We start from the raw sequence: 27,866 nt of genomic DNA, 5'->3' as shown, positions 1-27,866 counted from the left end.
TGCTCTAAGTGGATGCATAACACTTCCGTGTTTCGTAATCATGTATTAAGTGCAGTGATAAGGAAAAAAATAAAATTAAGTAATTTGAGAAATGGTTTGATGACAATAATTAAAGGTTATGTTAAATGGGTTTGCTTTTTTAATTTTCACTCGTCTATAAATATCACCTACTCTTGTCCAATGAGTTCCACTCCATCCATTCATGTAAGTTCCACGGATTCTATTTTTATTTCTCTTTGACGTACAATCTTTCAAATGGGTAAATGTTTGTGCTTTGTGTTACGAATGCTTTATCTTTATTAGCAGTGTTTTGATTGTTTTGAGTTGGATATTGGTTCTTGTTTTGGATTTTGATTATGATACAAACTGCTTGGTCGTGTTAAATGGATTACGTATCAATGGCGGACAAAGAGGTTCCTGTGTCTAAAAAATTATTCGTCCAGTTTGTTCCTTTAAGTTAAATTTTCAACTACGATCAAGTGTTTATTGTGTTTATTAACAATTGCAGTGTATATATGATTGAAGTTGATAAGAAATGACGAAACTTTTTTTGTATGTTTTTGCAATTCTGGCAATACATACTTGGGCTACCGTTGCTGAATCCCAAATAAAGTACAAAGACCCGAAACAACCATTAGGTTTTCGAATAAGGGACTTGATGAAGAGGATGACTTTGAAAGAAAAGATTGGTCAAATGACACAGATTGATAGTCGTGTAGCTACACAAGAAGTATTGCAGAATTACTCAATAGGTAAATTTCAAAATTAATTAGTCCTATTTTTTTCGTGTTAAATACTTTAAAAATCCATTTAAAGGTTTTGTTTTTATTTTTTAACGAGTCTTGGATCTTCCGTAGGGAGTTTATTGACCAATGCAGCGATCCCTTCATCTCAAGACCCATCGAGTCCGCAGGCATGGATTAACATGATCAACAATTTCCAAAGAAAATCATTGTCTTCTCGTTTGGGTATTCCCCTGATGTATGGAATTGATGCTGTCCATGGCAATAGTAGAGTTTATAATGCCACTATTTTCCCACATAATATTGGCCTTGGAGTAACTAGGCAAGTGGAATTTTGTTTTGTTTAACGTTTGAGTCCTTTTTAAACAAAAAATTTCTTTAATAATTAACGACATTTCTTTTTTGCATGTGGAATAGGGACGTTGAATTGGTGAAGAAAATTGGAGCTGCGACTGCTCTTGAAGTTCGAGCAACTGGCATCAACTATGCCTTTGCACCTTGTGTTGCGGTATGTAGAGATCCAAGATGGGGTCGTTGCTTCGAGAGCTTTAGTGAAGATCCTAATATTGTTCGAGCCATGACTGAGATCATACCTGGACTTCAAGGAAGCATTCCTAGCGACGGTCGATTAGGTGTTCCTTTTGTTGGCGGACAGTAAGTTTTGATTAATCACAAGCTCGATCCCCCTGCCACAGATCAGTAGGATTCTTTCTAGCGTTATAATTTCGTGGATTAATTGGGTCTAAGATTTTTCATTTTACAGAGAAAAGATTGCATCTTGCGCCAAACACTATGTGGGTGATGGTGGAACGACAAGAGGCATCAATGAGAACAATACAGTCATAGATTTTCATGGTTTATTGAGCATTCATATGCCACCGTACTTTGATGCAGTACGGAAGGGTGTTACAACCGTCATGATTTCTTACTCTAGCTGGAATGGAGTCAAAATGCATAGAAATGGTCCACTTATAACTGGATTTCTAAAGAACACTCTCAAATTTAGAGTAATTAAAGAACTCGTCTTTTAGTTTCGCCTATGCTTTTCAAGATCTTGGTTTCATATGCATAGAGATGTTTTCATGTTTTATTATTGGATGTTTTGTAGGGATTTGTGATCTCAGATTTTTTCGGTATCGACCGGCTGACAGATCCGCCTCATGCTAATTACACTTGGTCCATTCAACAAAGCATTACGGCTGGCCTAGACATGGTCGGTTGAATAATGAATACGCAAACATAAGTTTAGACTTTTTGTCTTTTTTGTTTTATTAATTTAGTCAAAAGTTTTGCAGGCGATGATTGGCTCCAACTACACTGAATTCATCAATGAGATGACTTTCCTTGTGAAGAATAATTTCATCCCAATGAGTCGGATTGATGATGCAGTAAAGAGGATTCTACGCGTCAAGTTTGTAATGGGTCTGTTTGAGAACCCATTCACAGATCTAAGCATGGCGAAATATCTTGGAGAGCAGGTTGGAATCATCGTTTTTTGGAAGGAAGACCTTAATTACCAACCGATAATCTGATTTATTTTTTTGGATATAAAACAGGATCATCGAGATTTGGCTAGGGAGGCAGTAAGGAAATCTTTAGTCTTGCTAAAGAACGGTAAATTCGTCAACCAACCAATGCTTCCTCTTCCAAAAAAGTCGACTAAAATTTTGGTGGTGGGCACCCATGCTGATGATATTGGTAATCAGTGTGGTGGTTGGACCATTGAATGGCGTGGGAAAAGTGGCAATATAACAAGAGGTATATATGCAATTTGTGTTGCCATCTTTTTTCTATATGTGTATAAAGTATAATAAGCTACATGAAAGTAACTATTTTTCATGATGGAAATAAACAATAGGTACGACCATTTTATCTGCCGTGAAAAACACGGTTGACCCTACAACACAAGTTTTATATGTAGAAAACCCGACTCCTGATTTTATCAAGTCAAACAACTTCTCATACGCCATTGTGGTAACGGGTGAGTTCCCATACTCGGAGTCAGCCGGAGACAGCCAGAATCTAACGATACCAGAACCTGGGCCCACAACTATCATGAACGTGTGTGTGTTGGTGAAGTGTGTTGTTGTCCTAATCTCAGGTAGACCTGTTGTGATCGAACCTTATGTTCCTATCATGGATGCTTTGGTGGCTGCATGGCTTCCAGGGACTGAAGGCCAAGGTGTCACCGATGTTCTGTATGGTGACTATGGTTTTACGGGCAAACTAGCACATACTTGGTTCAAGACTGTTGATCAGCTCCCGATGAATGTTGGCGATTCACATTATGATCCGTTGTATCCATTTGGATATGGGCTTACAACTAAACCTACCAAGCGAATTTAGAAGATATATATCAAGGATTGAACTTATAGGGTGTGTGTAACTTTATGTTATTACTAATTTTTTTGTTAGTGTGTGCATATTGCAACATATTGCAACTTGTACATTTGACCTATGCCTCATTCAGTAGTCTAAAGCCCATTCCCCTTGGCCCTTTGACTCCTAATATTGTGTATATATTTTTTATTTATACAAGATATCATTTCTAGTACTTGAAAGTCAAGCTACATTGTTAAAATATGAAAAATATAGAAAATATAATACTAAATTATAGAAAATATAATACTAAAATATAACAAAATAAAATATAACAAAATATAGAAAATATGAAAGATTATGAAAATGCAATGATAAAATGGTATGACTTTTATAAATTTGGTTTATTTGTATTACAAAAATATACTTTCAAAATAGAATGTTATTGTACTTTATTAAATTTACACACAAAAGCCACACAAACAAGGAGAAGTAATTAGACTTTAAAAATACAATGCTAAAATAGTAAAAATTAGAAGTAGAATGTTGAAATAAGTTTTCTTTTGTAAGTAGAATGATGTGTATATATATATATATAGAGAGAGAGAGAGAGAGTTCCTTTAAGAATAGTACACTTTTTGCTTTTCTGATTTTCGCCACCAAACTTTTATGTTTTTAAACTTTTGACACTTTTATTTCGTTTCTTTGCATTGGCCACATAACTTTCTTGAATTGATTCTTGTATGCTTTTTGTCAACTTTGTCCCTTATTCTTTAGCCATTTTGACATTTTTTGTCCTTGCAATCAAAACTTTTATATTTTTTTGGAACCTTTTAATATTCAAAGTTTGGCCACAAAACATTAAAAAATTGACAACTTTTGTCCCTTTTCTAAAAACTTGTTGATTCCAACACCTTTAATTCTTTGGCCATTTTGACACTTTTGGTCCTTGCAGTCAAAATTTTTATATTTTTTCATAAAAACACAAAAAACGGCCCGGGACTTTCTGTCGTCTGTCATTTTCTTCTTTTGGTATATCTTTTCTATATTGGTCCTCATATTTAATTTTTTTGTTTTTTCCTACCTTCTATCTAGTTGTATCCATCTGTAAAAATTAGGGGTCGAATTATCTCACTTGCATCTTTTAACAAAAACAACACTCAAATCAAACGCACATGGCCCATGCGGAGCATGAGCAACATATCTAGTATTTAATAATAAAAATATTGATCAATAGTTAATAATGAAGATTAATGAATGAAAAAAGAATATTTTCATATAATTCATGATTCATATCTACCCTAATAAATGAAAATAATTTATTACATGTCATCCTTTCATTACATTTTACACATGTTATTTTTTAAGATTTTTTTGATTTTCTTTTTTCCACTTCTCAGTTTCTTATGTTTTTCATTTATATATGGTAGATACATTAATTCTATTAATCTTGAGAATAAATGTTTTAGCCGTTTCTTTCCTCAGGAAATGTTTATATATGGTAGGTATGTAATACACATTTCAAGGGATTAACATTAAGCATTTTTTAAGCCATGTATTTAGGTAAATGTTTTTTTATTTCAATATAAATTTATATTTACCTATATATACATATATTTTCTTATATTTTCCTAAATATACTTAACAAAATACTAAGTATTTTATTTATCTATAATATATTTTTTTATACGTTATATGACAACTAAATAGTATATATATATATATATATATATATATATATATATATATATATATTATATTTTTATACATGTAATACATATTGAAACAATGAATAAAATAAGAATTTACATTTTACTAAACTCAAGACATATATGTAAAATGTATATTGATTAACAATATTTTTATATAGCTACACATTTAAATTTATAATGTCTCCATTTTAATAATTGAACCTTTAAAATTTGATAACATTTTTTCATCATAATTTTATTTTAGGATTATTATTTTTTTAAAGATAAAAACATAATATGGATTCAAATGACCCTAAAGATAAACAACAACATATAAAATTATATTTAGATAAAAGAAAAAAATTCAATGTTATGTCTACCATGTCAATGTTTTTTTATTAGTACACATTCAACTATCTACTTATTATCATTTCGTTTGTATTTATTTCAAAAGCTTACTTTAAAAAATTGTTTAATGTTTACACATTAATTTTCAACATCGTTTTTTTTAATATTTCAATGTTTTTTTATTAATATATATTGAAAATTACTTACTTTATTCATCATTATATCCTTTTTATTTATGTATATGTCTTATACCTAGTAACATATACATAACTACATTAACAATTTAAAACAATAATATTCAAAATGGAAACAAAAAAAATACAATTTTATAAATTTGCAAACACTTTCTTGATTTGTTTCTTACATCATTCTAGATAAAAGTATTTTACGTATAAATACATACAATTAAGAAAAATTAAATATCCTCCTACTTTTGTTCCTACAAATCATCATACCCAATTAAATGATGACATGTGTCATATTAGTGTATTAAAATATCATTAAATGAGCATTAAATGTTACACATGTCATTATTTCATTGGGTAAGAAGATCTGTTGGAACAAAAAGTAGGAGGATATTTAATTTCTCTACAATTAACTATGGAAACCATTAACTCCTCAAATTTTGGGATAATGCATATCAATTAAAAATATCTGACTTATTTGCCTAGTTTTAAAGATTGTTAGTTGGAAAGTCTAATCTATTTCCTTCATCAAATCTTGAGAATTATCCATGGACAGAAGAAAAATATGGTTACATAGCTAATTTTTTGCTTTATTCCAACAAAACTCCATTTGTGTAATTAAAGGAACCAAATTTCCTTTGAATGAATTTCAAATTAGACTAGCCTATAGAAGAAGAGAATGACAACATTATTACCTTCGTTTTGTGAAACCATTATTTTTAATATTTTAAAAAGATTATTAATGATATGTTCTAGTCTATTAGTATTTCATTATTAATGTGATGTTTATATAATTTTGAAAAACCATTCATTTTTTAATATATTTGGAAAAATTATTATAATTTTTAAAACTTTTTATATATCCTTAATTTTTTAAACATCCTTAATATAATCATTAATTCCTTAAACATCCTTAATACAATCATTAATTCCTTAAAATATGAGAGAGGAAATATATTAAGGGATTGTCGGATTTTTAGGTATTATTATCATTTAAACCATTTAATCATTTCAAATAAACTTGAATTTGAATAGTTAAATAAAGAAAAAGTGAGAATTGTATTCAGAGAAGACAATTGACATTACAATCTAAAGATAATGCATTTAGAAATGTGACATTTGATACAAAGTTATCTTCATTTATTAAAGAATATAGATATAAATATAGATATAGATACAACTTCTCAAACGACAGGAATAAAGAAAAGATGTGACTCAGGAGTAAAATGCAAGCACCAAGATAGGTTATAAATACGAATACGTATACTTTTTTATTTGGAAAATAATTTAAATAACTTTTAATCCGATTACAAAAATTCTAGATAGGATAAATCCAATCCACTGGATACAAGTTAGATCCTCAAAAGACCGATGGTAGGAAATTTTCACTGGATAACTTTTATCCTGAAATGGAATATTACCATTAGACATAAAAAATTAATTTTCAAAATAAATGGTTATATTGATGAAACCATTAGAGTTTAAACACTTTAACAAACGATAAATGATTTCTTCAACAAAGTAATAAATGCAAAACAACAAACAAGACGCGATCAGTTTATATGGCTTACATGATCAGGATTATCGACTATGTTCATGGCAAACACGAAAGATATTTTTATTATTTTTGTCGTTAAAGGCTTCACTGCAATGATACAAGTTATAGGGATTCAAGGAAAAATAAATATAATTTGTTTAACCCCATGGTCTGCCTAGCGGCTGTAGGGTTAAAGGTGAATCAATTTTCACAACTAAACAAAATGAAACATTGTGTTTAAATTATTTGGTTATTTAAACTCTGGTCCAAATTTATGTAAAATCATATGTATTTTTTAACATTGAATTATTATACAAGTTCTCACCTAAATTCTACCTGATTAAACTTAAATCCAATATTGTTTTGGTTGTCGGGATCCACAATCACACATATAGGAATAATAATTAAAGTATATACAAAATTAAAAACGATATTTATGTAGTTTAAGGCCGAATCACTAGCGCAAAACGTATTTAATAGTGTGATGAGATTTTTTTGGTCCAGTTGTAGCATAAAACTCCATCATTAAAACACCCAAAATTTATTTTCGCATCAATAAACCAATAAACTGCACCATTAAAAGCATTTATTAGTGCGGTTTCCCGCACCCAAAAACAATTTGCACAAAAAAACATTGAACTGCACCATTAATCTTTTTCTCTAAAAAATTCGTTCAAATTATTCATTTCTCTTGACATTCTTCCAAATTTCGTTCAAAATTTTCATTTAATCTTCTGTATGTATATAATATTGGGGATACATCCCTTCCTCACACTTCTAGATTTGTCGATTCCATGATTGAAAACGCATGTGATGTATGTTCATCATTATTTATCTTCTTTTCATTAATTGCATTTGAGACTCTCCATTTTTTCTAATTAATCGTAAATGGATGTCATGTTTTAAGTTTTAGCGATGTTGTTTGCTTATTTGGAACCTGTGCAGATGCTTCTTTTTCGGTGATATATCTCAAAGAAAGGATTCAAAGACTTATGATGTTGCTTCAATGACTTTCACTCAATGGGTACGGAGCGAGTTTTTGCAAACTAAGTTTTCAGGTGTTGCCAAATTAAAAAAAAAAAAACCAATGCCGATGAAATGCCATTTGCCAAGAACAAATTTTCATTAGTAAAGAAAAGGAAATTGCGAAGATTGAAACCACTCTTTTTGGAGAAACTAAAATCGAAGGAGGAACAATTGGAACCTCTAAAGAACTTGCAATTGAGGAAAACGAAGTCGATGAAATTAAAGGTGGAAAGTTCAAAAAAAAAATTATATATTGAACCATTGATTGAAAAAACACTCATTGAAAAGACCTAAATACAAGAAAACTCAGAGCTTCAGAAGTTTTGTATCAATGACGAACCTATTAATTGGTGCGGTTATAGTCGTTTTTTTGGTGGAGTTCTAAGATATATTTTCATCATTTTTTGGTGTCATTTTCAACGTTTTTAGGTACGGTTTTATGCCCGCATCATTAAATGGGTGTTTTTTTGATGTGATATTTGTTGGTGCGTTTCAATATTTGCAACAATTAATCAGTTTAAATGGACCATTAAATGCTTTATGTAATGGTGGATATGAGTAGTAACGAGGATCCGACTTTGTTTTTGTACACGATGATAATATTATGGGTGCTAAACCATAAACATATTTCATAGGTTGTCATGGAGCTTAAATCAAGGAAATATTTAAAATAAAATAAAAATAGAGAGAGAGAGAGAGAGAGAGAGAGAGAGAGAGAGAGAGAGAGAGAGAGAGAGAGAGAGAGAGAGAGAGAGAGAGAGAGAGAGAGAGAGAGAGAGTTTTGAAATTAGGCACCAAAATTGAAGGACTAAATTATTTGGGACCAAAATCGAACTATTTGAATAAACATAGGACCAAAAATGCAATGCATTTATGAATTTGAATAGATACTATTTACACTAGGCCATGTAATTTGTAAGTTCCACCTATTTTTTCTCTACTTCTCCTTCTCGAACAATCTTACAAGAATTAGGAGGCTTTGATGTGCAAATGTTGTGCTTTTGTGTTTCGATTGATTTTTTATTTTGGGGGTTTGATTGTATCTTGTTTGATGATGTACCTTCATGTTTCGGAATTTGATTATGGTGAGAACTACTTCGTACTGGTTTAAGGAATTAACAACAATGGCGGGAAAAAAAGCTTCATGGTCCCTGTGTTATTTTGGTTCACTCTGTTCCTTTGTTCCTGCTAGTTAAAGTTCAACTTTGATCGAGTATTTATTGCATTTTAAAGACAATTGCAATGTGTGCTTGAATTAATAAGAAATGGAGAAACTTTATCTGTGTGTTTTTGCCATGTTGGCGACATGTTCTTGGGCTATCATCGTTAAATCCCACATGAAATACAAAGACCCAAAACAACCATTAGGTGTGCGAATAATGGATTTAATGAGCCGGATGACTTTGGAAGAAAAGATAGGTCAAATGACGCACATTGATAGTTATGTAGCAACACCAGAAGTAATGCGAACTTACTTAATAGGTAATCTTTCAAAATTACTATCTTTTTCAGTATCAATTACCTAAAGATTTCGTTTTTAACGAGTCTCGCATCTTCCTTAGGGAGTTTATCAATTGGTGGAGCGAGTCCTCCATCAAAAGAGCCATATCCAGAGGCATGGATTAATACGATAAACACTCTGCAAAGAGGATCATTGGCTACTCGTTTAGGTATACCGATGATGTACGGAATTGATGCTGTCCATGGCAATAGTAAAGTTTACAACGCCACCATTTTCCCACATAATATTGGGCTTGGAGTAACTAGGCAAGTAAAATGTAGTTTCGTTTAATCGTTATTTCCTTTTTTAGCAAGTTTCTCCACCCCTTATTAATGTATTTTCTTTTTGGAATCATAAACAGGGACCCTGAATTGATGAAGAAAATTGGAGCAGCGACTGCTCTTGAAGTTCGAGCAACAGGAATCAATTATGTCTTTGCACCTTGTGTCGCAGTATGTAGAGATCCAAGATGGGGTCGTTGCTTTGAGAGCTTTAGTGAAGATCCTAATATTGTTCGACTCATGACAGAGATAATAATTGGACTTCAAGGAGACATCCATAGTAAAGGTCAAATAGGCTTTCCTTTTGTTGTTCGACAGTAAGTCTTGCCATGATTTCATTTTATTAAGAGTCAGTTTGTACTTTGTAGATTTGATTGATTAATTAGCCCTTTTGCTTCACAGAAAAAAAGTTGCAGCTTGCGCCAAGCACTATGTCGGTGATGGTGGAACGACAAGAGGCATCAATGAGAACAACACTGCCATAGATTTTCATGGTTTAAAGAGCATTCATATGCCTCCTTATCATGATGCGATTCGGAAGGGTGTTGCAAGCATCATGGTTTCTTATTCTAGCTGGAAGGGAGTCAAAATGCATAGAAACCATGAACTTATAGCTGGTTTTCTCAAGAACGCTCTGAAATTCAAAGTAAAGAACTTGTATTTTCTCCTATTCTTTTCAAGATTATGGTTTCATATACATAGAGACGTGATGGTTGAATGTTTTGTTGTATCTTTTATAGGGATTTGTGATCTCGGATTTTATGGGTATTGACAAGCTGACAGATCCGCCTCATGCTGATTACACTTGGTCCATTCAACAAAGCATTTCAGCTGGCTTAGACATGGTTGGCTCAAACACAATTATATGCTAAAACAAGTTTAGTTTTGGTTTATTTGTTGATCATGTGAAAACTCAAAACTGTTGCAGATCATGGTTGGGTTCAACTACCCAGAATTCATCAGTGGGTTAACACACCTTGTGAAGAAGAAGTTCATCCCAATGAGTCGGATTGATGATGCAGTAAGGAGGATTTTACGTGTAAAGTTCATGATGGGTTTGTTCGAGAATCCATTCACAGATTTTAGTATGGCAAAATATCTTGGAGAACAGGTTGCAATCATTGTTCTTGAATCTGTTAATTCTCTTGGTAGGAAAACATTAAGAACATATAATTTGATGCTAATTTCTTTCTTTCATATACAAACAGGATCATCGAGATTTGGCTAGGGAAGCAGTAAGGAAATCTTTAGTCTTGCTAAAGAACGGTAAATTTACCGATGTGCCAATGCTTCCCCTTCCGAAAAAGTCAACAAGAATTTTGGTAGCCGGGACCCACGCCGATGACATTGGTAATCAGTGTGGTGGTTGGACCATTGAATGGCATGGGAAACGTGGTAATATTACAAAAGGTATATGCAATTTACTTACACTTCTAATAATACATAATATAATAGCAGTACGTAACAATCTTTGTTGATGTTAACGTACAATAGGTACAACCATTTTAGCAGCAGTGAAAAACGCAGTTAACCCGACAACCGAAGTGGTGTATGAAGAGGAGCCGAGTCCCGATTTTATCAGATCCAACAACTTCTCATATGCGATTGTGGTAACGGGTGAATACCCGTATTCAGAGTCGGTTGGAGACAGCCAGACTCTAATGATACCTGAACCTGGTCCCACAACCATCATGAATGTATGCGGGTCGGTGGAGTGTGTGGTGGTGCTAATCACAGGTAGGCCTGTAGTGATCGAACCTTATGTTCCTATCATGGATGCTTTGGTGGCTGCATGGCTTCCGGGGACTGAAGGCCAAGGAGTAGCAGATGTTTTGTTTGGTGATTATGGTTTTACGGGAAAACTTGCGCATACTTGGTTCAGGACTGTTGATCAGCTCCCTATGAATGTTGGGGACCCAAATTATGACCCGTTGTATCCGTTTGGATATGGGCTCACTACGGAAGCTAGCCGGTCTTAGAAGATGGAAGTGAGAAATATATAGGGAATTAGTTTAGGTTATTACTAGTTTTTTTGGTTTTGAAATCGTCTTTCTTAAAGCTTCAGGTTCTTTGTCTTTGTTATATTATAAGGAAATCATTGAAGAGATTATATTATTGATAAAAAAAAATTATATATTTGTAATTGTAATTACTTTTCTTATCTTCATTTCTCTCTCGAACCCGAACCATTTTAATGGATCATCGGTCTTAGGAATGCAGGGTTCCATAAATATGAGATAAGGGGATGTAAATAGTTTCTAATGTTGCAAAACTCATTAGGAGTTTTCTATAGGGCCGACTAACGCTTAGCAAGTATTCGGTCTAGACGGGGAGTATTCAGATTAGATAAATTATATGAAATTAATTTTAAAAAATCATATATATAACAAATATAACAAGTTTATTAAAAATCATAACAAAATAGAAGAACGTCAATAACAATTTTAGACTTTTTTCCAGAAAAAAAAATTGAAATTTCCGAGTTTTTTTTTTCAGGTTTTCCAATATTGACCGATTCCGAAATTTTACAATTTTGTCTGATTCCGAGTTTTTTGCTCGATTCCTAATTAGGCGTCTCGATCCCTACCCGATTCCGATTAATTAACCGCCTAGGCCAAGGTTTGCAACACTGCCAAAGGGTATGGAAACTATCTCCACTGATGACCTCTAGCGTAAGAAACATGCAAGCCCAAACCGGAGGGTCTTTTGTATGCAACATCAGCCCACAATGTAATGCAAACAAATACATTGTCGGTGCCTCTCACATTGAGGCAACACGGTTATATGTTGTAGTCTCATCTTTCTTCATATACATCTTACATACACAAACAAAATAAATCTAACTGAAGGGTATAAAAACCGCAACCACGCCTTCCCATTGTCCTCTTTATATATTCGTATTTTACAAACTTTTTTAAAAGATCTTTTGTTTTACAACTAGTGTTTTTTTACATATTTGTTTTCATACATTTAAGGCTGTAAAAGAAAAATATGAAAACTATTTTTTTAACATATTTGCTTTTACAAATTCATAGAAGAAACTAAGAGACGCATTGAAAAGAACTTTAATGGTCGGTCTTGATGTAATAAAATATATAAACTGCTGCTTTTATAAACATTTGAAATAGATTGGAGGCCAAATTTGGTATTAACCTGTTTTTAAATATTACTCATGTATCAACTAATTTATCGTGCAAAATTAGTTTTTTTTTTTTTTTTTTTTTGGCTAATCTGTCAAAAAACCCAAGATAATCTTTTACTTAATTATAAAGTCAATAGTTACAAAATATTTATTTATGTAGTTTATTATTACATAAGAAATTTATTCAGTGTAATTATTCTTCTAAGTTTGTCATTGTTGGTACTTATCAAAAGTTTGTTAGAATTTCTATTCTAAATCTGAATCTAAATAGTGTTTACATTGTAGGGTTATGTGCATCAAAATTACATGGGATAATGACCTGAGAGGTAAAGTATTTTAACTTTTGATCATATTTGGTCACTAAACTTTTTTTGTAATGAATTAACCTTTAAACTTGTTGAAACGTGTAAATGTTACCCTTATGACCGCTTTTAGCCGGTCATAAGGGTAAAATGCGAACAATTTCAAATAATTCAAGAGTAAATCAAGCACGAAAAAAGTTCAATGACTAACTGTACAAAGAATTAAAAGTTTGTTACCCTTTCAAGTTATTATCCCATAAATGGTTCTAGATGTTATTAAGGATGAGCACAAGCGAGATATGGAGGTCACAAAAGTGAGGATGTTGTAGTAATCGTGTGATATACTTTTATTGTATAAGGTACCAGAAACAACACTTAGAAATACAGCAGGAGCGGCTTCAATCACAAAGAAACTAAAGGAAAAAAAATATGGTGGTTTCAAACATATATTTAGGACATAGGCAAAGGTTTTCACTCCAGAAGGTGGAGAAGGTCGTTGTAGATCGTGCGAGGAAGATAGAACATATACTTACGACATAGGCGACATATTGAGTTCTTTGGGGAGAAGGACCCTATTACTAGTCGGATGTGGTTAGCGGATATGGTGAACGCTTTCTGGACGAGTTTCTGCCCTGAGAGGTCGAAGGTCAGATTTGCTTCTTGTCTTCTGAAAGACAGAGCTCGAGATTGGTGGAAGGAGGTAGACTTCGCCTTGGGAGGCGAAGCCCTACAGACGATGACTTGGGATGAGTTTGTGACCCGGTTTAGGGCAGAGTTTGCACCAGCTATTGAGGTGCAACAGTTGGCAAGGGATTTTCAGGATCTTCGTCAGACTACTGAGACTATAGCAGAGATCACTGCCAAGTTCTGGGAGAGGGCCTTGTTGAATCCGCAGTATGCAATGGACGAGGAGATGAAGAAGGTAAGGTATCATGATATGTTGAGGGATGACATCAAGGAGTTTGTGAGTATTTCAAGGTGCAAGACCTTGAATGATATGATTGCTAGAGCCCGGGAACGAGAAATTGATTTAGAGCACCTGGGAAAGAGGAAGCTAGAGCAGGTGCAGGCAGATGGGGGTTCTGTGAAGAGACCTAAGACTGCAGGCCAACGGTTGAGGGGTCAGTAGGGTTGGGGTCAGTGCAGCACGTGCGAGAAGCAGCACGGTGGGGTTTGTCGATCTAGGGGTATGGGTTGCTACATGTGTGCCAAAGTTGGTCATGTCAGCAGAGATTATCCCCATAGGATGATCCCGTTATGTTTTCACTACAACCAAGTGGGCCACAAGAAGGCCCACTATCCGAAGTTGATGAGAGGGGCGGTGAGGGAACCTGCTCCAGCCACTTTGAGGATTATTGATGGTTGTGAGGGCAGAGTGGAGGTTCCTATGGTGAGGAGCCAATCATTTCTGTCACATGTCGAGGGGATCTGAGTTTCATCAGTTGATGTTCCAGGTGTGTATTGTATTCTTTTCCTTCATGCTCATATTAATTATATTTATGATTATATGTTTATGTATGAAATGATGTGTGGGGTGTATCTAAGTCTCCGCCTGGGATTATAGTTTTCTTCATGATGGTCTAGACATTTTATCTTAAGAATCTTCATATGTCATTTTGCATGCCGAAAGCCGTGTTTAGGGGATGTTTGGGTGAGCAAGATTGGGATTTCAATGTGGGAAGCATCGGCCATCATTGGAAAAAGCTTAAGTGAGAAATGATCAGCAATTGATTCTATCTTTTGTAGTTTCAACAGGGATTCAAGAAATTCGTGAGGTAGGCATGTCGGGTTTGTATGTAGGGTATGTAGGGGTTCTTCGTGGTTTTGAGGCAATAAGAAATGTGTTGATCATGGATCTAAGATCGGTAGTTGCCAAGTTCATACGTTCGTATTGTGGTCAGTTGTAGGTTCATCGGGAATTGCTCTAAGTGCAAGTAGGTCGTGGAATCGGTTGGGTACCCATTTCGATAATTGTGATATTGTTCTTCGTCGTATGATAAGTCGCCAAGGACTTGTAGTGAGGTCAACGGGATGTACTTCAAATGGTAGAGCTCGATGAGATTTCAGTAAGGATTCATCTGATTTTGAAGCGTGTGTGATCGTGAATATTGGCTAGTAATGGAATGTTAGTTATTGTAAGTTCAGGTTGTTAATAGTTTATATTGTAAGGTTGCAAAATGGATTGGAAATCCATCAAATTTTGTGGATTGGAATAGCGCAGTCGAGTCCAAGTGGGGGAGAATCGTTCGGTCTAAGGATTGCAAGAATGGATGTTCAGGTTTTATTGCACATCAGTAGTGACGTTCGGTGGATATGTGATTTGGAACAGGTTGAGGGTTGTGTTAGAGCCTCTCTGCCTATTATTGTCTGATTAAGGCTTTGGGATTCGAAGCATAACCCAAACATCTGTTTAGGGTATAGTCGGATGCGGGTTCGACTCAGGATGATTATGGTTGGAATGGTAGCTGAGCGGCAGGACCATGGGCGGTGACCATGGCAGTATGGAAGTGTTGTAAGACTGTGGGATGGTCGTAGCATTCACTAGAATGGAAAGTAATAGTAGAGGTGGTGTAAGACTGTGGGGTGGCCCATAACATTCGCTAGATTGACAGATGGTATAGAAGTGTTGTAAGACTGCGGGTTGGTCGTAGCGTTCACTATATTGGTGGATAGTATAGAAGTGTTGTAAGACTGTAGGGTGGTTGTACCGTTCACTAGATTGGCGGATAGTATAAAAGTGTTGTAAGACTGCGGGGGTGGTCATAGCATTCACTAGGTTGGCAGATAGTGTGATAGTGTTGTAAGACTGCGGGGTGGCCCGTAGCATTCACATGGTTCTTGAGTAATAGTGAGAGCATGATAAATCTATGTTTGGACTCATAGTTCCTCTAGGTGGGATTAGACCATGGTAAGGCAGGTCGTGAGATAATGGGAAGGCCACAACATTCATGGAATTAAGGAAGGTTGTGGGTCGTATGAGGCCGGTTGTGATATAAGACTACAGTTGGACATGTAGTATGTTGGGTTTTGAGCATTCTAACACTCCTATGGTGTACATGCAACCCTCAATACCTTGGATCTGTGTTTTCTCTATTATACATGCAAATATCAATTTTCCAAGGTATTGTTCTAACTAGCATAATATAAAGTACATATAACATAAAATCTAGTAGAATTACATACCTCTTGTTTGGTGCTTGATTCCATGGAGCTCAAGAGCCTAGTGCCCCAAGTGTGACACCTCAAATGGTTCACACAACACCATGAACATTTGGAATAACCATGAGAGAAGATATTAGTCTTATATCTCTATGAAATCGGCTTGCCCTCTATGTAATACACTAGTACCGATTTCACCAACAATGGGGTCTTTATATAGTGTGCACATTAGGGTTACACCATGTAACCCATGACTTAACCCATTCCTTATGCTCCATGGGTTTTAACATCCATGGAGTATCCATGGGCCACCACATGGGTTAAACCCAACATAAGGAATCATGGATCATGAGCCCACACATATAAGAATCTATGATTTACACAATCAACCCCCATATATTTATTTAGTCTCTTTTGATCACTAAATTAATTCCAAATTAATTCTAGATCAACACTAATTAAATAATATGATTTCATATTAATATATTAGAACTTATAATATATTAATATGTCACAAATATCTTCTTCTCATTAAAAGGTCTATCCAATTGTTCTGATGCCATGCAACCCAAATGGACCATGCCGGGTCGGGTCAAGTATATACCAATTATAGTTATGGACTTAGACACTAATCCAACAGTCTCCCACTTGGATAAGTCTAATAACTATTATTGCAAGTACACCTTCACAACCTGACCAGTAATCGTAGCTCTTAAAAGCTGCTGTCGAACTTTGAACAAATCAATGACGCGTCCATTAGATAAGTGATCATATATTCCTCCATTCTAGATATCATATGGACTGAGACATGGATTATAATCATTCTCTCTGTCCATTTGTTGTTTCCCGATTTCTGATTTATGACGACTGACTAATTGAACAAATCAAATCAGTCCAGGCCCGGCCGAGCACTTACATTTTGTCATCACTAAATCATCGAGGGGCCCACAAGTATCGCTTTTATCCCTTTGAGGGTAAAAGGAATGGATAAACTTCGACTCATATGCTTGTACTGACTACTTGTTGAATCATACACAAAGGCACGTTTTATAACATCGAGTTACCAATGCGTTTACGTGAAATCAATGTATAACCAACTCATAGTCAACAACTCATATCTCTAGGTTTGAAGAATATAAGATATTATCGTCTCATGATTCACTCGTGATAAAATCCATGAAGTGATTCAAATGAGCGTGGGTTGAATCCAATACTCAGAACTTATGAGCACTCATGAATGTTGTAGCAACCACTTCTATGTCTAATGCACATTAGACAAATCATACAAGCCAAATTCATGACAGTCTTGATTCATATCTACTTCCAACATATGACCGACTATGGATGGTTTAAATAACTTAGTCATTCGGGAAGAATGACCTAGTTATTCTGGAAGTCAAAACATGCAAAGTGAAACACAAGAATAATACTAATCCTATATGGCCCCAACACTTTGAGTGTAAATAAAAAACATCTTTTATCTAAGCACCATATTGATTACTCATTATTCATGTTTCGATTAATCAACTTAATACTTGAATTGAAAAAATAGTCATGCCATGCTCCAAGCATGCACACTATGTTCGTCCAAACAATAGCTATGCCATACTCCAAGTATGCACACTATGTTTACATGTGGTCCTCTCTTTGTGAAACAGATTAATTGACAATATTTCAATGATGCTCATTTCACAATCCCAAATCCTTTACAATAAATGTAAGAACACCAAATTCTTGTCATTTACCATAATCTTGTTAGATTCTAAACTTATATGCAATGATCCTCTTGTAATGAATATGCACACAAGTCACAAAGACTTGGCAACAGACATTACAAAGCATTCCAATGGAGATCAATTCCATGGAAACGAAGTCTCAAATTCAAAGTACATTCCTTTGAACATCCTTCTTGCATTAAGTTCTCTAATCTTACACAGATTCAAAGAATAACTTCCACCTATGGAAACAATTCCACATTCCCATTTTGACCATCACTTTTGAACAAGAGTTGCCTCTTTTCAAAATATGTCAATATGGTCCTTACTCTATACTTCCAATTGTCCATGAGTAACCAATCTTTGGCAAACCTCAAATTGTTCTCGACAATTGCTTAATCATTTTAGTCATATCCAGTTCTAATCCCTTTTCCCTTCTTAATGCCCTAAGCATTAGGAAAATTTAGAAAGGATAACTATTATAGCTCATGTAATAGATCCTATACCCGAAGCATATTGGACATGATTCATGCTATAATTTTTTTTATTTGCCATATTCTCACAATTCGAACTATGAAGAGGTATGCCATAATCATAATCAAAATTTTGAGAACGCAACATATACAAAATTTCCTTATGTTGAACCATTCCAACATAACATTCATATATATCCTTCACTAAAGTTGATTAAAATCTCAATCTAAGATGGTAGAATTGGAATGAAGTATAAAATCATCTCCCTTAATTATAGGAAAACAACTTTTCAAAGTGAATTGAAACTTTTGTTTTCTATAATTAACATTGCTAACTTGCAACATAATCATCATGCTCCCACTAGCATAATGATTATTATCTTACTAGCATAACACTTATGCTCCCACTAGCTTTGACATGTACTCAGAAATCAGCTGGACTTCTAGAAAAACAATACTTTATTGACTTTCTTACTAAAGTTCAGATTTCTGATACGAGATGCTTTGATAAGACTTTATCAAAATCATACACCTTTCCTTAGATAGCTCACTTGTGTGTCTAAACAATCATGAAGAGGGATGTCGTAATCATAATGTTTAGACCTTTTGTCATTCTCACAATTGCTATCTACTTAAAATCTGCTTAGTGAAAGAGTTTCCTCACCATCATTTTCATGAATCGAAGAGAAACCTTATGACACTTAGATTTTTATGGTGTAAGTGTTCCTATCCATGTGAATTTTTCATAACCATAGTCACAAGACAAGGTTAGTGGCAAATCCAAACACATATGGACTGAACTTGTTCAATCTTAATTTCTTGCCACCCGGCAGCACAAGGACCTACCATTGCTTCCAGGTTGTTATGCAAACAATTGAGAACTCATAGAACTCACAAGCATAGTCAACGTTTAACTGGAATGGACACAGAAATAAGAATATGTCAACACGATAGGTTACAAACCTCAAGTCGTGGGCTAGTGATTAACAAAACTCTTGATTAGTTCTTGAAACTATTTCAGGATCTTTTAAACTCCCACTGTCCTCTTGACATATAAGACTCTCTTGCCCAATATTCAGGAGATAGTGCAGATTCTTTTACACACACTTCACACAATTGGTCTTAGTTGGTCTTTGTCTTATCCAAAACATCACAACTTACCAATCTCGAATGTACAAGAACAGGAAACATCTTACTTCTACATTTGACAAGTGTTAAAAACTTTCTAAAGACTATGTCACTCAAGTTACAATCTTGGAGTATAACTCCAGGATTTGTTGTTGGAACGAAGTATGATTTATCTTTTGATTTAACCATTTCAACAATTCACGATTCCTCTCCTTAGGCAAACAAATGCACTAAGGTGTCCTTAGAGGATCAATTGTGATATGGTTCCATAATCACTAAGATAATCATAAAACAAGATACACAAGTACTCTCCCATCTCTTCAGATTGGAGAAATTTTTATCTTTCTGCCATATTTGATTCTTCTTATTCATTCTGCCATATATTGAAACTTTTCCAATGTTTCAGAATTACACTTAAACTTGTAAACATAACCATATTTACTAAACTTTAGTAAATCATAACGAATAATCTTATCAACCTTTGTGGTGGACCTGACTAGTGCACAACCTAATGTACCCGATCCTTTAGTCCTTCGCTTGACTCACATGTGAATGTGAACAAGGAATTAGTCTTAATTTTCCAAAGATGAAAAATCTCATTCATCACACAATACAACTTGCATGATTCCAAGTTTCTATCCAACTGAAACTTGGGTGATGAGAATCTTTCCTTATTTGATAAATTATGACACTACCACGAAAGAATCAAATTCATTTTTCCAATATTGCTTATCAATGGTAACATATAAACAACAATTTTCCACAAATGCCTTTGTAAGGATACTTAAAATAAATAAAATCAAAACTTTTCTTTTATTTTTAAAACTTGCGGAAAAAACTTATCCTTACAATGCAAATTCATATGAAAACTTTGTTGTTATCTATTCCTAAGCAATATCTCATAACTCTTATGTAGTGGCTCAAAATTCTGGTCATCGAACCATGCGATCAGAATCAGCACACCTTTTCTTTAAGCTTCCTTTGATTCTTCAAAAAACATCAAAATGTAATTACATTACATCATGTATTAAGAATCTCTAAAAGAGACTTAATAGAGTTAGACAACGGACTTTATCTGAAGTAGAGTCAAACTTTTGACTTTACCATCCTTAAGAGATTTCAGGTAAATTTGGCAGCTTCGCAACCAATGCCCCTTTCCTTTGGCAATAGGCACATATGGACTCTTTGGGAATGGTACATGGGACTATCTCAGACTTAGCCTTTCTCTTTACCATTTGGTCAACCGAGTTGACTATGGCCGATCCCTTTCCATTGGGAAGAGAAAGTTTTTCTGGATTTCCAGTGTTACCATTGTCAATGTCCATGAAGTTTTGGGAAGTCAATCTTCTAATCAAATTTGCTTTACCAGTGTTCCAAATCATTGTTGATTTAGCAGCACCAAGCATATAGATAAGATAATTAAAGGGTCATGTCGCGATCTGTCATCAGGGAGTGACTGAAGAACCAAGTCAACAGCCAGCTACCTCGAGACTTCGACACCCGACTCTCCCGGCTTGTCAATATGTGACTTAATCTCCAAGACCTAAGCACATATAGACTTTGTTTTCCAATAGGGATTGAGTGACTTAGAACTTATCAAGTCTTGAAACTTGTGGGATAGGGAGATTTATTGGAGGAGGTGGAGGAAGTGAAGTATGATTTTCAGTCCCACTAATGCTCAATAAAGGGATTGATCTTTCACCTTGATTGCCATTTGGGATATCATCTTCATTAGGATAGCTTGTTCCTAAAGATTTGGGAAGACCATAGTTGTCTGAAGGAGACATCTATAAGGGAGAAATTCAAGTTAGTTGATTTAAAGTCCTTAATATAACACCCAATATGAAATATTAAGGCTAGGATCCAACAACCTATTTATAATTGGAAGAGGGATGCCGTAATCCAAATTATAAAATAGTTGAAGGTAGGTAAATGACGATTTATCAATTTCCACCATAAAAAACGAAATATAATTAAGTTTTAATTGGATTTGAAACTCCTAGATCTTTTGAGATACATTGAACTTTCAATGGCATGTTTGAATCTCGATTGTGCCCTCTCAAGTTTGTGACTGGGATGCCGAGGATCACAAACAAGGTGTGAATAACCATGCAAATTGACTTGGTACCCTTAATTTTATCACCTAATCGATGTGCCGGTTAACCACACACGCTCCACCGATCTATAATAAAGTCAAGTTACCCTTTGCCACTCTTACTAGTCCTTATTAGTGTGTCGGTTAACCACACACGCTCCACTAACGACTTGGTAAGGTACAAAGTGTAATTTCATGGGTTAGCACCTATTTCACATTTTCCTAAGTAACTAAGATTGAGAATTTATAAGTGTTTAGTTACTTAGTATTTATCATTATACTTTTAATGAATGGAGAATTATAGTCCTTTCCTACCCGTTCGGCTAACGACCCTCCACCAGTCAAGGAAGCGGTGGGTGAGAGTGGACACCCATTAAACTGCCATTTTATAGGCAGTAACCTTATACCCCCCTTATAGACCGGCTTCGTGAATGAGGCCTACTAACGGTAAGATTGACTTTATCTTATACATATCTATATAATTAAAATTATAATAATAGTATAAGGGTGTATTTTAAACATTTAAAATACTTGGTGGTTTAATCTATTAATTAAACTATACTCTTAATTTAATTAAACTTAAACCATGTCTTTATGGAATTATTAACTCTTTTAATTAAACACTTTAATTAATTTAATGAAGTCCATAAAGTTTGAATTTTAGCTTTTAAAATTCTAAGGGTTCAATTTGGAATTAAAGTATACATGAAGAGTAACTTTACAAATTCCAAAACTTGAGGGCAAGTTTTGAAACTATTCAAGACTTTTCATTTCATAACTTATGAGTTTAATGTACATTAAAATGAAGACTCTTCATTTTTATGTAACTCCTTATCTTTTAATGACATCTTTTAAAGAAGTGACTCTTTAACATCCATAACTTGAGGACAAGTTATGGAGTCATAATACTATTTAATGAAAAGGACTCTTCACTTTTATGTAACCTATGACACTTTTATGAGTTTTAAGATTCATAAATATGACTTTTCATATAACTTGAAGACAAGTTACAAAAACATATTTTATGAACTCTTTTTAGATTAATTTGGATCAAAAACAACTAAAACACAATTTTTTTTCATTAATCTAAACTAACTCATAAATCAAGAAAACATAAAAAACTTTTGGTAATCCATAATTTGAGGACAAGTTATGGACTCCTTACAATTTCATTGAGATCAAGAATTATAATAACAAACAATTTGCACATAATTCCTATGATCTACCAAAACTCATAAGCATGAACATTCACAATCAACAATTTTCAAGAATTACATAAACATATATAAACTTGAAACTTTGATTATAGCATTGAAATTGGTTTAACATAATCATTACCACATTAAAACCAGGTTTTATAAAACCAAAACAGTCAAAGGTAATGATTCTAGACCAATTCCAGCACCAAAACTCGAAGATATGCTGTTTGGGGGTCCAACTCGTCGAGTGCACGAACCAACGTGGCGAGTTGGATGCATTTTGTCTTGGACTCGTCGAGTCCCCTGTTCAGACAGCACAAAAACTTCAATTTTTAAGCAGTTTGCATCAAGTATAAGTGAAAACAAGCCTAGGCTCTGATACCACTGTTGGGTTTTGAGCATTCTAACACTCCTATGGTGTACATACAACCCTCAATACCTTGGATCTATGTTTTCTCTATTATACATGCAAATATCAAATTTCCAAGGTATTGTTCTAACTAGCATAATATAAAGTACATATAACATAAAATCTAATAGAATTACATACCTCTTGTTTGGTGCTTGATTCCATGGAGCTCAAGAGCCTAGTGCCCCAAGTGTGACACCTCAAATGGTTCACACAACACCATGAACATTTGGAATAACCATGAGAGAAGATATTAGTCTTATATCTCTATGAAATCGGCTTGCCCTCTATGTAATACACTAGTACCGATTTCACCAACAATGGGGTCTTTATATAGTGTGTACATTAGGGTTACACCATGTAACCCATGACTTAACCCATTCCTTATGCTCCATGGGTTTTAACCTCCATGGAGTATCCATGGGCCACCACATGGGTTAAACCCAACATAAGGAATCATGGATCATGAGCCCACATATATAAGAATCTATGATTTACACAATCAATCCCCATATATTTATTTAGTCTCTTTTGATCACTAAATTAATTCCAAATTAATTCTAGATCAACACTAATTAAATAATATGATTTCATATTAATATATTAGAACTTATAATATATTAATATGTCACAAATATCTTCTTCTCATTAAAAGGTCTATCCAATTGTTCTGATGCCATGCAACCCAAATGGACCATGCCGGGTCGGGTCAAGTATATACCAATTATAGTTATGGACTTAGACACTAATCCAACATAGTATTCATTTATAGCAAGTGGATTTGGTTGTATCAGGTTTTATGGTTGGTTATGTTCGGTTGGATCTGGAGGGCTGTTGGATCCATGATGGCAAGCAAGCTAGGACAGATCTTTCCAGATAAGACCCTCGTTCAGAAGTCGTGTGGTGCGATTGTGTGAGACTATTAGCCTCAGCAACCGATTGGAAATCCGGTATATCGGTTAATTGGTAGGTAAGTATGAGACCAGGGAGGTCTCGACTGCATCAGAAATGTAATTATGGGTCAGCAAGATGAGCCTGAGGTGGTACTAATGATTGGGACTTGTGTTAGGAGTCACCTTGTTATTAAGTGGATATGTTAAGTCCCTTTCTTCATGGGTTAAATAATCTCAGAGTAATTGATTTGACCTTACTCCGCAGCTCTCGTCTAAGTCTAACCGTTGTACGGATGATTCTTTTACTCGAAGGATTATGTAAGCCTTTTATCAAGTGAAAAGTTTTCGGCAACAATGGATGGTCAATGATTATGTTCCTAGTGGAAACAACAAGATAACCAAGGGTTGGAAGTCTTATGATCAGCTTAGAATACAAAGTGGAGTTAAATTGACAGTGATTCAGAGTGGGCCGTCTGCTAGGGAGTCAAACAGTGTTTTAGGATTTTGGATTTAGGGCAGAGTAGAAATGGTTATTCTTCAGGGGTGACCGCTAGTGGGCTAAGATCCGTTCGTCGTCAAGATTGAGAAGCCTGCTAAGGCTGGATTCAGTTACAGTTTTGGAATGTTGTTGTGTAACATCCCGAAATTTCAGGTATCATATTTTAGTGATTTATATTCTTCATGACTGAGCAACTCGGCGAGTCGGATGTCCAACTCGTCGAGTAGAGGCGGGTTTTGGCCACGTGGGTTTAGTGACCAACTCGGCGAGTTGAGAGGCCAACTCAACGAGTTGGCGTTGTGTGTGGAAACCCTAAATCTTCGTGGTTGGGTCCTATTTAAAGGACCTTAGGCCCTCTTTTCCGCCACCCTTGTCATCTTAGAGCCTGTGAGAAACCCTAAACCTGCCCCATTCGTTGTGAAGAGAGAGAGAGAGAGAGAGAGAGAGACCAAATTGAGCATTCTTGTGCATTTTTAGGAGAAGATTTGGAGTGTAATGTGGATTTGATTGACGAGGGGATGTGGATCTAGTGTTCTTCTTTCATTAGCATCCGTGTGAAGGTAAAAAGCTCTCATCTTGGCCACATATTTTGTTAGAGCAGCCTAGCAGCGGCAACGACTGCAGTAGCTGCAGCAACAGCAGCATCGGTAAGAGCAGCGTACCGCTCGTCAAATGTCTCAATCAGTGTGGTCTTGATAGACCCAAACATCTCTGATATCTCAACTCGAATGGCTGCAACCACCTCATCATGAATCATCCTGCGAATCTCATCATCGCTAACACCGTTGTTCTCTGGAGTGTGGCGCGTACCCACCATAGTGTCTCTGAAATACAACACAAAAGAAATCAGAGACTCGCTCGAGCATTCTCGCACTCTATCACTCAATCCTACTTGCTCCTTAGTACCCTAAGGATTCTTACTTGGGCCGCTCACTGATCCAGTGTTTCCAGTAGTGCGGGCCCTTATACTACCTTCCACACCACATCAGTAATCACCCCAAGTCCTCCTCCTAGGATTCTAGTTCACAAGTACCCTATATCTCGCTGAGCGTAGGCTACCACCCAGTAGACCTCTCATAAGCTCCTCCTTGCTACCTACTCACACTCAAATAAATTCACAGTAGCAGTAACTCCTAGGCTAAGGCATCACGAATCAGGCCCACTCTAGTCCTAAATATGAATGCCTAGCCTACTCTAGCATGCATAGCATATCACATAATATCTCATAACACATAATGTAAGGGTATTTTGGGAAATCACCGTTCTGGCGCTGGCTAATCGTACACACTGCTCCGTTCTGCTTTTCTCAAAAAACTTTTACTCTTTTAGAAAAATTGTTTCTTTTATGAAATTTTTTCTCAAATCCTCAGTTTGAGTTCAGATACGCCCGAAGGTGCATCCGAATTCCTCAAACCAAGGCTCTGATACCAACTTGTAACAACGTGAATTTTCAAAACAATTTTTCATTTTTAAAACATAACATATCTCATAAAGTAATCTCAAGCTCCAATGTATCAATTGTTATCTCAGTAAAACATATCCCAGAATCTCAAATACATAACACATAATACTCTATCAGTGTGTACGGATCATGCCGGCGCCTTCCCGCGATCCTCGTTGGTACCTGAAACACATATCACATAACACGGTAAGCATAAATGCTTAGTGAGTTCCCCAAATACCACATACAGCACATAAGCCACTCGAGGCTATAACTCGATAAGACTCTCTGGTCAATGTGTATCAGCGGGACCCTCCAGTCCCGTAGCTCGTTGGACCCTCCGGTCCGATCTAGCTTGTTGGACCCTCTGGTCCGGTCTAAATCGTTGGACCCTCCGGTCCGGTCTAAATATCACATAGCATACATAAATCACAATACACATAATCTCAAGTAAACACATAACACATAAGACCCTCCGGTCTACACATGGATACCACTCTAGGTAATGTATAGTGAGAAGACTCACCTCGGGTAATCTCGGAAAGTCTCGAACTCGAAATACTGATCTAGCCTCCGCCTAATCACATAAAGTAATTTATCTCTAATTAACAACGATTCTCAAAGGCTAGACTAATCCCTTCCTATAATCTCACAGAAGGAGGAAAAGACCATTTTACCCCTCCAATGGTCCAAATGTCCACTTGTTGACCAAACCCTAAAAGTCAACGAAAGTCAACTCCATTCAACGGTTCAACTTTGACCAGACTCGTCGAGTGCACTCGGGTGACTCGGCGAGTCCATGCGTATCCTCTGAATCCTTCTAAGGCCTCACTCGACTCGTCGAGTTAACCTTTCACTCGACGGGTTACCACTGATCATGAATCGCGGGGCAACCCGATCCGACTCGTCGAGTCCTCTCATGGACTCGGCGAGTTTCCTCCATGACAATGCTCAAACGACCTTCTGAGGTCAGATCTGTTTCTCTAACTTATAGATATGACCTTCTAACACCCAAAAGTCACGTAAAGGTCTGAACTTGGTGTCCATGCATGGTGTATCTTGCATTATATACCATAGAGACCCCATTAATGCTTTCTAGCTTCAAAACCCTATGATTACTCGACTAAAGCTTCATACTTTCTGGCTCTCTGGACCTAGAAAGGTCCAGATCTATAACATAACTAGGAAGAGGGATTTGATGCATTCAAGACCCCAAAAATGAAGTGATTCAAGCCCTAACCCCAAAAATGAAATCTACATAATAGGGAAGAATAGGGGTTCGATTTGGTACCTCAGAATGAAGCTCATTGTTTGACTAACTCAGAACAACAACCTCCTATGGTCCTTCTTGCTGGAACACTTCTCCTCCTTTGCAAAATCACACCAAAAAGCTCAAGATAGCTCTTCCTCTCACTCTACACACTCAAACTCGCTAGGGTTCTCTCTTCTGGAAAGGTAGCCACAATTGAAGGCTATAAGTGCCTTTAAATAGGGCTCAGGCCCAAAGATTTAGGGTTTCTGCCAACAGCGCGGACTCGTCGAGTCGACTCGCCGACTCGTCGAGTCCATTCATTAATCCTAGTCATCAGTCGCGATCCTACTCGACGAGTTTAGGCGTCAACTCGTCGCGATCCTACATGGAGATTATCCGATGCCCGAATGTTGCTTGCTTTGTGCTTTGTGGAACTCTTGAATAGTGGGAGTCAGCTACTAAGTGAATATGACGATATTCAGGAGGTAGATGACTGGCATCATGAAGAGTTCTTCAGCAGCTGATGGC

At 35.6% G+C, this 27,866-nt stretch overlaps 2 protein-coding genes across 6 annotated transcripts; both read left to right on the top strand.

The window, feature by feature from the left end:
* Window positions 1-209: 209 nt before the first annotated feature.
* LOC145160840 (uncharacterized) lies at window positions 210-3,297 on the top strand. Of its 2 annotated transcripts, none has more exons than XM_079080198.1 (9): window positions 210-259; window positions 509-752; window positions 858-1,065; window positions 1,161-1,397; window positions 1,507-1,750; window positions 1,852-1,956; window positions 2,039-2,221; window positions 2,300-2,501; window positions 2,602-3,297. In XM_079080198.1, exons 2-9 carry the CDS (start codon window positions 536-538, stop codon window positions 3,087-3,089), a joined length of 1,884 nt encoding a protein of 627 aa, XP_078936324.1. In that variant the 5' UTR covers window positions 210-259; window positions 509-535; the 3' UTR covers window positions 3,090-3,297. The 2 variants fall into 2 exon arrangements, with proteins under 2 accessions (XP_078936324.1, XP_078936323.1); XM_079080197.1 differs by lacking the exon at window positions 210-259 and adding an exon at window positions 290-413.
* Window positions 3,298-9,213: 5,916 nt separating this feature from the next.
* On the top strand, window positions 9,214-11,657 carry LOC145156935 (uncharacterized). 4 transcript variants are annotated; one of them, XM_079076140.1, is made up of 8 exons: window positions 9,214-9,331; window positions 9,412-9,616; window positions 9,712-9,948; window positions 10,034-10,277; window positions 10,372-10,476; window positions 10,560-10,742; window positions 10,840-11,041; window positions 11,126-11,657. In XM_079076140.1, exons 1-8 carry the CDS (start codon window positions 9,229-9,231, stop codon window positions 11,608-11,610), a joined length of 1,764 nt encoding a protein of 587 aa, XP_078932266.1. In that variant the 5' UTR covers window positions 9,214-9,228; the 3' UTR covers window positions 11,611-11,657. The 4 variants fall into 4 exon arrangements, with proteins under 4 accessions (XP_078932266.1, XP_078932269.1, XP_078932268.1 ...); XM_079076143.1 differs by having other exon boundaries at window positions 9,412-9,618; window positions 9,720-9,948; XM_079076142.1 differs by having other exon boundaries at window positions 9,412-9,620; window positions 9,731-9,948.
* Window positions 11,658-27,866: the final 16,209 nt, after the last annotated feature.

The sequence above is a fragment of the Lactuca virosa genome, chromosome 2 (assembly GCF_052849685.1).
Source record: "Lactuca virosa cultivar CGN04683 chromosome 2, Lactuca_virosa_CGN04683_v6, whole genome shotgun sequence".
NCBI classification, from domain to species: domain Eukaryota; kingdom Viridiplantae; phylum Streptophyta; class Magnoliopsida; order Asterales; family Asteraceae; genus Lactuca; species Lactuca virosa.
Note: the sequence above shows the minus strand (reverse complement) of the source record. Positions and strands in the feature narration are given on the sequence as shown.

Excerpts from the sequence above, each read along its gene's own strand:
- LOC145160840 (XM_079080198.1), top strand. The coding sequence starts at position 536 with ATGACGAAACTTTTTTTGTATGTTTTTGCAATTCTGGCAATACATACT. Across the intron at positions 753-857 it reads ATTGCAGAATTACTCAATAG|GGAGTTTATTGACCAATGCA; the intron begins GTAAATTTCAAA and ends GATCTTCCGTAG. Across the intron at positions 2,502-2,601 it reads AAGTGGCAATATAACAAGAG|GTACGACCATTTTATCTGCC; the intron begins GTATATATGCAA and ends AATAAACAATAG.
- LOC145156935 (XM_079076141.1), top strand. The coding sequence starts at position 9,229 with ATGGATTTAATGAGCCGGATGACTTTGGAAGAAAAGATAGGTCAAATG. Across the intron at positions 9,350-9,402 it reads AGGTAATCTTTCAAAATTAC|CTTCCTTAGGGAGTTTATCA; the intron begins TATCTTTTTCAG and ends CGAGTCTCGCAT. Across the intron at positions 10,477-10,559 it reads TTTCAGCTGGCTTAGACATG|ATCATGGTTGGGTTCAACTA; the intron begins GTTGGCTCAAAC and ends AAACTGTTGCAG.